Source organism: Mobula hypostoma, chromosome 18, assembly GCF_963921235.1.
Source record: "Mobula hypostoma chromosome 18, sMobHyp1.1, whole genome shotgun sequence".
Lineage (NCBI taxonomy): Eukaryota > Metazoa > Chordata > Chondrichthyes > Myliobatiformes > Myliobatidae > Mobula > Mobula hypostoma.
Window position 1 is genome coordinate 12,139,894 of NC_086114.1, and position 15,952 is coordinate 12,155,845.

Below are 15,952 nucleotides of genomic sequence, written 5' to 3' on the forward strand. Positions count from 1 at the left end.
GACGAAGGGACTCGGCCCGAAACGTCGACTGTACCTCTTCCTATAGATGCTGCCTGGCCTGCTGCGTTCACCAGCAATTTTTATGTGTGTTGCTTGAAATTCCAGCATCTGCAGATTTCCTCGTGAAGCAATGCTTCCTCACTTTTGAATCTCAGTCCCTTTTGAGATACAGGCCATCATCCCATTAGCTCCTTTGATTAGCCTTTAGTGCTTTTTTTTTGCATGAACACCCAAATCTTTTGTTCTTGCATCGCGTGTAGTATCTGTGCATTAAACAAGTATTCTGATCAGTCTTTGTCAGATCCAGAGGATGATAATGTATTTCCTATATTGAACGCCACAGGACCATAATTTTGTCCAGTCATTTCATTTGTCTGTATCCTTTCTTAACTTCCTGTTCCCGTCCACACAGCTTATTGCATCTTTATATTGAAGCCATTTACAAATCTGAAAACACAACTCTTTTATTCCTTTGATCTGTCATTGATATCTATGATCAGCTTCACTCTCACCCCATTGAGATATCCTGATCAATAGACAGCACCTTCTCCTTTCTGCCTGTCTCCTCCCGATTCCAACTAATTATGACATGATGGATATTATAGGTTGTAAAATAAAAGGCTTTTGAAGTGTACAGTGAGCCTGTTGAGTTTTTTTATACTGGATGTCAGAATGGAGAAAACAGATGAAAGAGAAATTTGTTAGTATTAAAGGTTGTGAGGCAATACAAGAACATTTGAGTCGAGGAGATGCCAATATTTAGAAACGAGTAGATGAAAGGGGTTAAAGAGGTAAAGCAGGGGTCCCCAACCTTTTTTGCACTGCGGACCGGTTTATTATTGACTATATTCTTGCTGACCAGCCGACCCGGTGGGGGGGAGGGGGTAGGGTTGCCAACGAACAAGAGTAGCAGTCAGATACGTTGTGTTTACCCCGAGAAAGACTACCATGACCATGAAGCCTTGCACGGGCACCTGTGTGCGCGTGAGTGTACGTGCCGATTTTTTTTTTTCTCCCACAAATCGATTTTGGCGATTCTGTTCGGGGGGGTGGTGTTAATCACGACCGGAATATAGGTGATAAGTGGCTAATACGCTCAGTTTCGTTTCTAAAAGGGTTTATCTAACGAATTTAATTATTAAACACACAGCGCATATTTTCCTCGCATGAATATAGTGATAAGTCAATTATCAGGGGAGCTTGAAGTAAGTGTTGAACGAACTTCCAGTAGAAGTGGTAGAGGCAGGTTCAATATTATCATTTAAAGAAAAATTGGATAGGTATATGGACAGGAAAGGAATGGAGGGTTATGGGCTGAGTGCAGGTCTGTGGGACTAGCTGAGAGTAAGCGTTCGGCACGAACTAGAAGGGCCGAGATCGCCTGCTTCCGTGCTGTAATTGTTATATGGTTATATAAGTCACTTATAAGTCAATAGCATCATAACATTTTAAGTAACGTTTGGATATTAAACACACAGCACATATTTTCCCCGTATGAACATATATAGTCATTGCAACACACCAATATCGCCAAATCAGTGGGAGCCCTGGGCTTGTTTCCCTGCAACAAGGCAGTGCCATCAAAGGGTGATGGGAGACAGCGATTCTCGAAGGGGGTTCCTTATGTCCAGTCTATTCCGCAATTTAGTTTTCGTTGCATTTATTGCAGAGATGTGTTGGAAATGGAAGCAACGTTTTCAGTGCTTTCATGGCTATCTCAGGATATTTAGCCTTGACTTTGATCCAGAATGCTGGCAGAGATGTTATGTCAAACATACTTTTCAGCCCATTGTCATTTGCAAGCTCGAGGAGTTGATCTTCCCGCGCTGACATGGATGACGCGCAGGTAATGACCTCGCGTGTGTTCAAGCTCAACAGTGCGCGACAGGGAATGAGGAAAGGTGCAGCTGACTCATATCGCCAAATAATATCATTTCCTTGCGGCCCAGTAGCACATGCTTTGCGGCCCAGTGGTTAGGGACCACTGAGGTAAAGAACAGGTTAGGAAATTGGGATTGGGATCACTGCTACTGCAGAGAATAAGCTTTAGCACAATGCACTTGGACCAAATTACAAATTGCAATATAAATTAAAAGAATAGCAACATCATCAAGGATCCCAACCACCCTGCTCATGGACTGTATGTCCCACTCCAATTAGGGAGGAGGCTTCATAGCATTCATGCCAGGACCACCAGACTCAAAAACAGCTACTTACCCCATGCAGTAAGGCTGATTAACACTTCCACCCACTAACCCTCCCCAACGTAACCACACCACCATTATTTTATCATTTCCTGTCAGAGTCACCTTACGTACAGACACTCCTGTGCCTAGTGTCTTTTTTTGGATGTACAATCAATGTATTTAAGCTATTTTATGCGTTTGTATTTGTTGTGTTATTTTTTAATTATTGTGTTCTTGATCTTGTTGTTTCTTTGTGTTATATCAGATCCAGAGTAACAATTATTTCGTTCTCCTTTTACACTTGTGCACTGGAAATGACATTAACAATCTTGAATCTTGAATCTTGATTTAAGTTAAGATAACTTGTACTACAGCCAGAGTTGTCTCATGCAGCAATCTACGATTCTGCAATCACAAGTGCATGAATAAAAGATGGAAATCCTATAAATGAGGACACTTTATTTGTGGGGAAGAAAATCAAAATAGCACTACCATAAAGTGAGCTTTTGTTTATTTTATACAGAATAGTAGTTTCTGAATTAATCTAGGAAATCGTTGCAAAGATGAGCAATGGCATACGATCATCTGGTCTTTTTGCAAACATGTCAGTGTCAAAGAAAACATGCTTCTACAATCAGTACTGTACTTTACCGAGGAACTGTACCTGTGTTACTTGTGCTGTACAATATGTTATGAATGAGGCTGTTGTTTCTCTCAGTCACAGTACATTTCCATGGAAAGAAATTAAAAGAGAGCAGAGCTCAATTTTCTAGGTAAAGGAATGTCCTAGTATATGATAATTTGAAAGTTGTACTTCAGTGTTGTTTGTGTGGCAAGCTTGACCTTCAGAAAATAAATCCCCTTCATACACAAGAAGACCTGTCTCACAGTGGAGTTTATTTCAGCAAGAAGCTTGCTCTTACACTGCTGATCTCATAAAGACTTCTTTCTTGTCAGCGTCTTCTCCTGCAGCAGAACTTTCCACTGTTTCAGCACCACAGGGTATATCTTCAGCACTGGCTGCTGTAGGTGAGGCAGAGAGAGGTATTGATGTCCAGGACCCTTGGGTCCTATGCATTGGTATTGTATGTCAGCAGGACAAAGGGTTGGCGCCAACCGTCCTGCTGTATGCGCCAGTAACTAGAATTAATTACAAACCAATCGAATCCGTTGCAGCCAATTGGTAAACTAATTGGTAATTTTAGCTGTACGTCTATACTTCGTTATCTGCCTGTCTATATCGGTGTTTTCAGAGCCACTTTTGTTCTCTGCTGTCCTCCTTGACAAAATGGCCTTCATCGCTGTAAGGAGAAAGATGCGCACCAACGAGTACGGGGGCCACTCCAGCTGCTTGTCTTGTTTGTATTCCCTTGTTCACCAAATGAGCTTTAGGTTACAGGTGCTTGGAACTGATTAGAGAGATAACACTGAACAGAATTCTACGTGGCTGTAAGCTAGCAGTTGATCAGCGTGCATTTCCTCTGCATTTTAAAGAATGCTTCAGAATAAAGGTGGATAATGGATTTTTACTTGAGTATTCTTTGGGTGTGGGAGAGGCCATGTATATGCATATTTTGACCCTGACTTCATACTTAAATATGTCTTTGTCTTGGCTCTTTTTGAGAACAGAATAGATGTGCTGGAAGGTGTGGTTAAGCTTATAAACACTGTCCCTCAGACCATTTAAACTTGGGACTCTAATTTGGAAAAAATATGATGTACTTGGAACAATAATTAATTGGCCTGAAGTATATAAAATATAAAGTTGTGTATGGTTTACGTTGCATTATGATGTAAAATCTCAGCTTGGCTCAGTGATTGTAGTCTAAATCCAGAACGTTGTGGGCTAAAGCCATATTCCAAGACATCAGCACAATACTAACTCTTATGCATTGCGGAGCAAATGTTGCTGTTTTAAAGAATGCTTCTTTTTCAGATATTAAATTGAAGTGAAATCTGCTTATGAGGTTAAGAAAAAATTGTGATAGTTTCATTTGAGTAAGTAAAATAACTTCTTTTAGTGTCCTGGAAAACATTTATCCTTCAATCGTCACATCCAAGGAACTATTTCATCACATTGCTAGTTGTGGCACCTCACTGTATTGTGTTTCCCGATGAAACAAAATTAAATCGTTCACTATAATGTTCTTAGAGATATCTGTGAAAGTTGTATGTAGAAGGAATTGCTACTTTCAGCTTACTGTTGTACAGTGACATAGCCAGTAGAGCCACTGCCTCACTGCTGGAGACCTGGGTGCTGTCTGTGTGAGTTTGCACATTATCTGAGACCATGTATGTTTCCCCTGGTTACTTAGTTTTCTCCCACATCTCAAGGTGTTGCAGGTTCACCATTGTAAAATGTTCCTAGCATGTACCTGAGTGGTAGAATCTGGGCAAAGTTGTTGAGAATGTGGGGAGAATTAAAAGAATTGGGATTTATATAGGTGTAAATAATGGTTGATGGTCAACACTGATTTGGTGCACTGAAGGCATTCTCTCTATGCTGTATTTCTTCTCAATTCTGAATTGTTTGACACTGATGAAACTAGTGACTATCATAGAACAATAGCTCATTTTCCACCAGGGCACTTTGCAGCCTTCATAACTGAGTACAGAGTTCTACAACTTTACGTAGGCCTTTTTTAATGTTTCTATCAGAGCTAGCTATTTCTATAAGTCATCCATCTGTGCTTTTTTTGACTTTTTTTCTCACCACTAGTATAGCCTGCCCTGCTGGCCTGGACATAGCCCTTCTATTAGCAACATATATGACACAAACAAGGAAGCATAATGTGCTTCATACTGGCATATTAATATATTGTGACCTCACACTACCCACTTTGTACTACCCCATCACTCTTCCGACTTCTCTGCTGCTGGAAAAACTAATTTGTTTTACTCTTTCCCAGTTCTGACAAATGGTCTCAGACCTGAGTCTTTAACCCTTTTCTCTTTCCACAGATTCTACCTGACCTGCTGAGTGTTTCCAGCAATTTCTGTTTCAGTTTCTTCAACAGAAGATATATGCAGTCAGTTTTTGTGTTGCAATGTATTATCCAATTGGAACCATAATGTTAATAGAGTAGTTTCTCTTCAGCATTGACTATAATGGGTTAGGTTCAATTCTCCAATATAAAGAACAATATAACCCATTATATTTAATGTACATCTTCTCCAAGGTATAGTTATTAATTGAAAGTATGTATCATATTGATAAAAGCAATAACTTGGGAGTATGCTTGCTGTTTATAATTTTATTTTCAAATAAGATCATCTAGATTTATTACCTGTTTTTATAGTGTGAGTTCATTGGTAAATTTTCTGTTGCTTTATTGATAAGTGGAAGTGTTTTATATTCAGTTTAACACAGCTATTGAAGTTATATTGTTGCTTCTTTATATTCTCTATATCCAGCAGTTCATTCTGTGACCTCTGCCATCTCCAACGGGATCCCACCACTAAACACTTCTTTCCCTTCACCCTGCCACCCCCTCTCCCCTCTGCTTTCTGCAGAGATCACCCTCTATGTGACTCTTTTTTCTACTTGTCCCTGCCCAATAATTGTGCTCCTGGCACCTATTCTTATAAGTGTGACATTGCTGCATCTGCCCCTACACATCATCATTGATCATCATTCTTGGTCCCAAATAATCCTTCTAGGTGAGGGAATACTTCACCTGCAAGTCTGTTGGGATCATCTATTGTATCCAGTTCTCCCGGTGTGGGCTCTTCTACATCAGTGAGATCTGAATTGTGAGGGCCACTTTGTCAACAGCTTCGCTCTGCCCACTGCAAAAGGCAAGATCTCCCAGTAGCCACCCATTTCAGTTTGACCTATCATTCTCATTCTAACATATCAGTCCATGACCTCCTCTGCTACTATTCTGATGTGTCTGTCCACAACCTTCTCTGCTGCTTTTATTTCTGCAGGTCAGCCATCTGTGATTTTTTGACTCTTTCTCTCACCATGGCCACCATGATGAGACCAAACTTTGGTTGGAGGAGCAACATCTCGTATTCTGTATGGGTAGCCTCCAACCTGATAGCATGAACATTGATTTCTTCAACTTCCCCATAATTTTGCCCCCTACCACCTCCTCTTTTTCTATTCCCCTATTCTGCTTGCCCTCTCACCCTTCCTCTTATCCTCATCTACCCATCACCTCCCTGTGGTCCCTTCCTCCTTTCCTTTCTCCCATGATCAAATTCCTTTTTCAGCCCTTTAATTCTTCCACCTATCCCCTCAAAGCTTCTTATTTCATTACCCCTTCTCCACCCACCCACTTTCCCTCTCACCTGGTTTCATCTATTGCCTGCCAGCTAGTACTCCTTTCCTCCCCGCCCTCCTCCCCACTTTCTTATTCTGGATTTTGCTCCCTTCTTTTCTGGTCCTAATGAAGAGTCTTGGTCCAAAACGTCTGGTTACTCTCCTCCATGGATGCTGCCTGAATTGCTGAGCCCTTCCAGCATTTTGTGTGTGCTGCTCAAGATCTGCAGAATCTCTTGTGTTTTGGGAATTTTTATATTGTCGTCTTGGCAACAGACATTCCTGTACAACTGAATTAAAAAGCAGAAAATGATGGCAAGCATTGAGCATAATATTTGTCAGAGTCTGAAAAGATGGCTGACGAAGGGTCTCGGCCTGAAACGTCGACTGCACCTCTTCCTAGAGATGATGTCTGGCCTGCTGCGTTCACCAGCAACTTTTATGTGTGTTGCTTGAATTTCCAGCATCTGCAGAATTCCTGTTGTAAACATTTTGGGTATTGACTTTTCCTCAGCATTGCATATTGCCCATAAATTGCACAAGTAAAATGCTCAAATGCATGCACAAGTGGCAACAGCGTAGATAAAGTGGTGTGCCAAAGGTGGCTAACTACAGAAGTGATAATCTTGTAATATTTCATTTGATGTTGCTGCATTGTCTATAAGACAGGAAATGCTAGTGGCTGCTGATTTTACTATTGCAGTGTTCCTTATTGATTTTGGCAGTTTATTGACAAAAGTCAAGGACCCAAGTTAGTTGTGCACAGGTACCAGATATTAAAGTAATATGATAGGAGTTGAAAGATGTAACTGAATTACAGTATCTCTTCAGAAACATTGAGCAAGTATGGATAGCCAACATTATGACAAGAACAAATTATCATTGCTTCCATTTAGACTGGCACCAAAGTCATTGGATTTTGAGATGATTTGTGAATAGCGATAATTATCATGATGTCCAGATGACTATTGAATCCTTTGCAAATAATTCAAAGTTCAAAGTAAATTTATTATCAAAATATATGAATGCCATATATACTACCTTGAAATTCATTTTCTTGCAGGCATTCATAGTAGTAGAACAAAGAAATACAATAGAATCAATGAAAAACTACGCACAAAGACTAACAAACAACCAATGTGAAAAAGAAGGCAAACTATGCAATTCTAATAAGTAGATAGATAATACCGAGAACTTGAGTTGTGGAGTAAGTTCAGAGATGAGGTTAGTGAAGTTATCCATATTGGTTCAGAAGTTTGATGCGTCAGTTCAGCAAGGCATCAACAAAAAATCATAAAAACGTATGGCGAAACAGCAGAAAAGTGAAAATTCAGACTGCATTTCCTTGAGTTAGAAGTAGGATTTGAATTCTTCAGCTGCTGTCTTTTCAGAATTTGCTTTGTTGTGCAAAAGGAATAACACCAGTGAACTATTTTGAGAGTATTATTGGCTGTCATTCAACCTGTTGAACCTGACTTTAAGCTGACAGTTGTCATGTTTATCAACAGATCCAAATTTGTTTTTGTAGTTGTGCTGGTTTTAAACAAATCCCGCGGAAGAAATCCAGATGGCTACCAGTGGGGGCATCAATCACTGATTGTAATTATAAGAAAACAGATTGCAATCAAAAGTAAACATACAGTAGTGGTCAGAATGTAGGCTCTACAAAAAATAAAGATCTGATGTGGTTAGTGGAATACTATTATAGCACCAGAGATCAAATGGGAAAGTTGCACTAAAAACATTTTCCTTCAAATGTTGCCAACTCGCTTCTTATGTGTCCTTAATTATGTTGTTGTCACCTCTAGAGGAATTATAGCAAGCATCTCTTCATCATTCTGTTAAAAAGCCTCAAAGTACTGTACCTGGCGCACGGTGTTTGGGTTGCTTGTAATGTAAAGGGACAAAATTTGAATAATCAAATTTGGTTTCACTTTAAAGTATATTTAAAATAAAGTACAGTTGCTGAATGAAAGTTCATGGAAGTATAGATATAATCTGGAAGTTTTATGGTTATGGATAATCTGTCATGGATGAGCAGAATGGTCAAAATTGGATAGGTTCCACCATTGGTCAGTGACTAATGTTGTTTTAGATTGCGTGGTCTACACTGTAGAAATGAGTATTTATGCAGCAAAAAACAAGCACAGGTTTCACATACTAGGCCTATATTTGAGCCTGATCATGTCACTAAGTAAGAAAAAGTTTTTTCAAAGTCTTCTGTAAAATTGTGTCTTAAGCAATATTTTTATTTGTATTCTTTGGCTTGTGGTTTTTAGTAACTTAACTATTCAACATCGTCAATAAATTTTCATGTTGTAAATAGCAATAATTAAAGTCAATTTACAACCATTATTTAAATTAAATCTACTAAGCCTATCTTTAGAAAAAATAAATCCCATTTTGGATTAAGCCAGTTATTTAACAGAAATTTATTATGTTTGCCTTGAGTTTTTAAAATTTATGAAAGGGAAAGAAAGATTCCTTTCAAGAAAGGTAAGCTAAGCTTAACTAACTATTTTATTTCAAGAAAGTTTGCCTAAAAACTTATTCTCTACTTTTATAGACAATTATTTTTGGATTATTATATCTACAATTTACTGATCATGCTAACATACCATGAGCTGTAGATATAATAATTTTTATGCAGGGGTTCCCTGAGACTGGTAAATTATTTCAAGGGTTCCTCTAGGGCAAAAAGATTGAGAAAAGCTGATCTACTGTAAGCATGTTTGGACCAGCAAGTTTGGATAAATTTTTGCATAGTAGGGGAATTAAGGGTTATGGGGAAAAGGCAGGTAGGTGGAGATGAGTCAATGGCCAGATCAGCCATGATCTTATTGAATGGCGGAGCAGGCTTGACAGGCTCCTATTTTTCTTATGTTTGGAGAAGTTAAACCAAATAGTTTTTATGATTACACTCAAATTTCTCCAAATCTAGATATGTAGATTTAAAATACTCAGAATTTGCATCCTCAAACTACAAACCAATGATTTTTGGCATTGATTCTGATTATCACTGTTCCTTATTAGTTGTATGGGTGCGCAGTATCTGAAACGGTTTGGAAGCAGCATCTCCAACACCATCACACTGAGCACGGGGGCCCCCCAGGGCTGTGTGCTCAGTCCACTGCTGTTCAGTCTGCTGACCTACAACTGTGCTGCAACACACAGCTCGAACCACATCATCAAGTTCGCCAATGACAGGACCATGGTGGGTCTAATCAGCAAGAATGATGAGTCAGCATACAGAGGGGAGGTGCAGCAGCTAACGGACTGGTGCAGAGCCAACAACCTGTCTCTGAATGTGAACAAAACAAAAGAGATGGTTGTTGACTTCAGGAGGACACGGAACGACCACTCCTCGCTGAACATCGACGACTCCTCTGTAGAGATCATTAAGAGCACCAAATTTCTTGGTGTTCGCCTGGCGGAGAATCTCACCTGGTCCCTCAACACCAGCACCATAGCAAAGAAAGCCCAGCAGTGTCTCTACTTACTGCAAAGGCTGAGAAAAGTCCACCTCCCACCCCCCCCCCCCCACCTTCATCACATTTTACAGAGGTTGTATTGAGAGCATCTTGAGCAGCTGCATCACTGCCTGGTTCGGAAATTGCACCATCTCGGATTGCAAGACCCTGCAGCGGATAGTGAGGCCAGCTGAGAAGATCATCGGGGTTTCTCTTCCCGCCATTACAGACATTTACACCACACGCTGCATCCACAAAGCAAACAGCATTATGAAGGACTCCATGCAGCCCTCATACAAACTCTTCTCCCTCCTGCCATCTGGCAAAAGGCACTGAAGTATTCGGGCTCTCATGACCAGACTATGTAACAGTTTCTTCCCCTAAGCCATCAGGCTCCTCAATACCCAGAGCCTGGACTGACACCAACTTACTGCCCTCTACTATGTATATTGTCTTGTTTATTATTTATTGTAATGCCTGCACTGTTTTGTGCACTTTATGCAGTTCTGGGTAGGTCTGTAGTCTAGTGTAGTTTTGTGTTGTTTTACATAGTTCAGTGTAGTTGTTGTATTGTTCATGTAGCACCATGGTCCTGAAAAGCGTTGTCTTGTTTTTACTGTGTACTGTCCCAGCAGTTATGCTTGAAATGACAATAAAAAGTGACTTGACTTGACTTGAAATGCTCCCTTGGACAAAGCCTGAGTGTCACACTCGGTAGAATAAAGACAGACAAGAAAAAGTTTAAGAAACCTGATTTTCTTCATACTGTATTTCATTATACCCCTCAATAAATAAAATCAGAAGTATGTGAATTTTCAATTTTCATTCTAAATATTCATTGTATACATAATATACAAAAAAATAACCTGAATTCAAAATCAAAGTTATATTTTGTGGGTTTTAGAGTGCAACACTTTATATATATTTTAATGATTTAATAATGATGGTACTGAGTTGCAACTTCTGTTGAGTTGCAGCTCAGATTTAATTCTTTTTTTTCAGCTTTATAAAGATGGTTTCGGGGACAGAGAGGGAAGTTAGGGGTCTTGTTAGGATTTTGAATCAGGAACGTGGGGGAATTGGAGATCAGGCCAGAGTATCCACTCCATATTCAGAGGCCAGTGACACAGACAAAGGATATCCATGGACCAGGCCGGAATGTCCGGCCAGATGTCAGGCCTGCAAACCAATTTTGACAAGGGCTAGTGGCTCCAACAGGGTCATCAAGTTATTAGTGGGTTCTGAACTTGGAATTCTGTGTGGGCGGGAGGAACAAGGTCCAATGACCCTCCCCTGGCAACGGATTTGTGATTCGAGGCCTCATGTTTGGTGCATGGCGGGTCCTTAGGATTAATAGCCAAGGATCGAGCCTAAGTGTTGAATTAGAAGTCCAGAAGTTGAACCCTTTTGGCTAGAGCCCTGGATCTGCAAGCCTGATGTCTGCGAGCCCAAGTCTGAGTTTTGATGTACACGTGATAAATAAGCATGAATCTCGATTTTGAATTTTGTAATTTTAATTGAAATACTAAACTGAACACGTTGATGTTTGGTTCTCACTGGTAAAACAGCAATTTTCTTATGTTGGGGTAGGAGGATCTGCTCCCTTAAGATATGCTCACACAGTTTATATTTTGTGAAATGGAGGGTCATGCAGGAAATGTTGCTGGCAATGAAACTGTAATGAGCTTCTTTTTCAGGAAGTCCTAATGATGCTGGATAATTATGTGCGTGATTTCAAGGCCTTGATAGATTGGCTTCAGCTCCAGGAGAAGTTGGAGAAGACAGATGCACAGAACAGGTAGAACTCCACATTTGACCTGAATGATCTGTATTAAGGAATGAAAGCTGAATTCTGTTAAATTGGCATTTAGTCTTAACTATTACTTTTAGAAGAATAGCCAGTCCAATACACTTGAGATGGAGGCCTTGGAAAGGAATTCCATGACGACCCTACATCACATCTTTACAAATCATTTTTAAAAAATAATTAAAGATGGGCAGAATGAAATGTATTTCAGTACTGGGTTAATGGTATAAATGTATTAGTGCAGAATGTTTTGTATGCTTACTCCTTGCTCACCAATTCAGAAGGAAACCATTCAATTCCATTTATCAATAACCATTCCAGTACCCATCTATTGGACAGTGGTACTGCAGTTACTGCCAAATGCTCAACTAGGTACTACCATTGTAGGTTATTGTTGAAAGAATGTAGTTGCAATTTTTCTAGGGCCACCTTCAGTTTAATATTTTTCCTTGTACACTGCATCATGGTTGAGCTACATCCAAAAGTTAGACCAATTATGCTGCTTTGGGGTATGACATGATTTTGTTCAAATTTTCAGATCCAGATTAGTAGTTATGTCAAAAATGTTAATATGTGTTAGTTTCCAATTGTGTTAGTTTAAGTAAAACAGAATTTAGAAAGCACCAGGGAAAATTTACTTTCTTGTATCATTTATAAAGTTAAAAGAACAAAACAGAGATTATAAAAATTAAAATGAATGCACACTTCCTCAGTCACAGCATTATCTGAACTTTGAACAGCTATTGTGAGAAATATTTGTTATTCTTGTACATGACAGTAATATTTTCAGTGGCCAGCTTTATTGGTGGTATCTGTTCTGCAGATGCATTATTTTTGCATGTTATCAGATGAAATTAGATGTATAGTCTTTACAATTTTTTGAAAAGAAACTAGATAACATTTTCTAAGTTTTGGTATCATCTTTGTGAAATTTTATTTTTCTTTCTCTGGTGCCTCCATTTTCTTACGGCACATGGAATCATACATGCACCTCATAACTTCAAATTCTGGTTTTTGTTTCACCTGTTTCAGACCCACATCTCTTGCCTGGGAAGTGAGGAAAATGTCACCAGGAAGGCATGTTATGCCAAGTCCACCTGCAGACAGAATTTGCACTACATCAAATGCTCGAAGGAGCTTAAATTTTGGCGCTCCCAATGCTATGTAAGCAATGCTTCTACCTTTTCTCAAGCTGATAGTTGAAAATGTTTATATACCCTTCCTATGGAATACAAACCAGTTGTACTTCTGGGTCCAATGATTTGAGGCCAGTTTTCTGGATTATTCAAAGAATTTGGTTTGTATAGCATGTGCAGTTCTGTACATGTTACAGGTAACCTACTTATCTACAGCTACATAACATTTTGTTATTATAAGCAGCCAACTTGCGCATAATATAATCTCTCAAACAAATGTTGATAAATGATCAACTAACCTGTTTATGGGATGGGATTATCAGCTGAAAAAAATATTGCCATCAAAGCACCAGGAGAACTTCCTCCTTTTCCAATAGCGCTGTCTTTTTTTTGTTGTTTATCTTTAAAAATATAGATTTGTGTTGTTTTGAGCATAGGAGAGCAATTTAGATGATGGGTTTAGGACTTGGAGTGGAGCCTGAAATTCCAGTCTCCTGACATTGGGATAAACTGATAATGTTGTATAGTAATGGTGTTCTATTGATTTTTTTTGTGTCTCTGATGATGTTCATGACAAGTGATCATTCCTTAATGTTGAAATGAATTTGGAACAGACTTAGTGCCACCAAGGTGTCTCAAATGATGGTATGAAATCTTGCTCCTTTTCATATAATTTAACATGTTTAAATTACTCAACAAATAAAGGAACCCATTATTGATCTCTAGACAAAAATAGGAAGGAAAAATATAGAGAAAGTGATGCCTATTATTTTGTTGTGACAACAAATCTCTTTAAGCAGTGATTAATAGTGGTGATAAAGCAGTGTAGGCAGCTGTGTTAAATTGAACATTCTGATCTCCATTTTATTTGAAGAACATGTTTTAAAATAAAATGTTGGCGTCAAAGGATGCTAAATCTCTCCACAGGATTACACAGCACCTAATCTTTGTAGAACTGAAAATATTTATTTATATGCAGTAGGTGCACTACCTTATTCAATACCTAATTTTCTAACAGTGTTAATTCTTTGTTCTGTCATAAATGCCATCTTATTAAATTAATCCAACGTGAGATTAATACATGTAGTTTGAACCTCCTGTAATGTTACTTACATGGGACTCCTTTTAATTTATTAAACACATTGCCACTGAAGAAAGTTCATGACTTATTGTGGTTGAAGACTGCTGAAGAGTTGGTTCAATGCATTGGTTGTTTTGTTATGGATTACCTCAGGAAATGTCTATTGATTATCAAAGTGGACTGTAAATGTTGGTTGATATTGACATGCTGATTTACAAGGAATTCAAACAGTTGGACTCCTCATCCAGGATCACAGAACAGCTAATATATATACTGTATAAGACTATTAGTTGTTGTTGCTTGTGTTTTGCCTCACTGGATCCTTATTAATTAACAATTTGAGACACAGAATTAGAGACTGAAAATTATGTTGGGTATGTGACTGAAAGTGCTATTTTAACATTTATAATACATGACAGATTTGGACTAAGAGTTAGGACTAAAATCATTGACATGTTAAGATAAACACTTCGTGTTTCACATTACTCATCTGCTCAGTGGATGTAGCATCTATATGACCATATAACCATATTACAATTACAGCACAGAAACAGGCCATCTTGGCCCTTCTAGTCCATGCTGAACTCTTACTCTCACCTAGTCCCACCAACCCGCACTCAGCCCATAACTCTCCATTCCTTTCCTGTCCATATAGCTGTCCAAGTTAACTTTAAACGACAACATCATTACCTGTCTCAACTACTTCTGCTGGAAGCTCATTCCACACAGCTACCACTCTCTGAGTAAAGAAGTTCCCCCTCATGTTACCCCTAAACTTTTGCCCTTTAACTCTCAACTCATGTCCTCTTGTTTGAATCTCCCCCACTCTCATAGAGTGTAGACATAGAGTTTGAGAGGCATTGTGAATTAGAGATTTAGTACTTAGAACTAAATTGGGAAGCCTGATCTCAACATCCTTTTTATACTTTGGTGTTAGTAACTGTTGCTCTTCATGGTTTGCCTCTGAATCTAAATATTTTGTATTTAGGGCAGCACCCACAGCCTTGGCAGCAGCTCGCCTTGCTCCAACAGGTGTCAGTTGGGCTGACAAAGTAAAAGCTAACGGAGCAGGTACAACTATTTCTGCAGCTTCAAAACACATCCAGAAGTCCTCACCGCGGATTAGATTACATCCAAATGGTGAGTTATGTTATCATAAAACAAAATCCTAGAACAACTTCAGTGCTGCAAAGAGATGGAAAAAAAGGAAATGTATTACTTCTGGACTGAAGGGAAGTTATGTCACCTCAAGGTGCAGTTCGAAAACTACCCTTATTTTTCTCTTTGTATTGACATTTAGTTGAAGGGGAATTTAACTTAGTTATTTGAACCTGACACTTGCTATTTACTTAATTTTCTAAATTGTATATCCAGCTATCCAGAATCTGGCGTGTACCTAGATTAATTCAGATCTTGTGTGTGTTTATGCTAGAAAATATTCTCTCTTGATTAGGATTATACATTCTTTATTTCGTCCACAGCAGTTTATGAAGTGAGTACAATAACTAAGCTTGGTCTTAAAACTATAAACAAAAGAAATTTTGTGTTATAAAATGCAGGGTATTAATGTCTCTTCAAAAAAAATTATTTGTTTAGAAAATGTCTATCCACTGATAGCTGTATCCTTTATAGTGTATATTGTAAATTGAAAGGATATATAATTTTATTTATTTTAATTTTACAATTAATTCTGATATTTAGGGTTTTTAGAAAAACTTGGGGAAAGTTTGTATGAGGTTTTTGAATGAAAAAGACCTAGTGTCTATACAACCATTTCTTGCATTTTTCAAAAACAGGGTAATAATCCGATGGTACTACCTTCCAGGTTACCAACAGAGAAACATTCTGTTGACTTTAAAGATGCTAGAATGTCTTTGAGCTTAATATTTCATTTTATCACCAGGTATTCAAATAACCCATTTAATAATGGGTAATAATGTAGCAAGTGTTCTTTCCAAACTCAATGTTTAAACTAGACATTCCCTATATTTTTACTGTATGTTGA

The 15,952-nt window shown here is 38.6% G+C and overlaps 1 protein-coding gene across 2 annotated transcripts in view; it reads left to right on the plus strand.

Moving 5' to 3' along the window:
* The window catches only part of scaper (S-phase cyclin A-associated protein in the ER), a 364,073-nt gene that overhangs the window by 47,406 nt on the left and 300,715 nt on the right, over nt 1-15,952 (plus strand). For both annotated transcript variants that reach the window (XM_063070449.1, XM_063070450.1), the window contains exons 5-7: nt 11,621-11,721; nt 12,763-12,894; nt 14,936-15,087. In XM_063070449.1, coding sequence (XP_062926519.1) covers nt 11,621-11,721; nt 12,763-12,894; nt 14,936-15,087 — 385 coding nt within the window. The remainder of the gene's footprint in view (nt 1-11,620; nt 11,722-12,762; nt 12,895-14,935; nt 15,088-15,952) is intronic.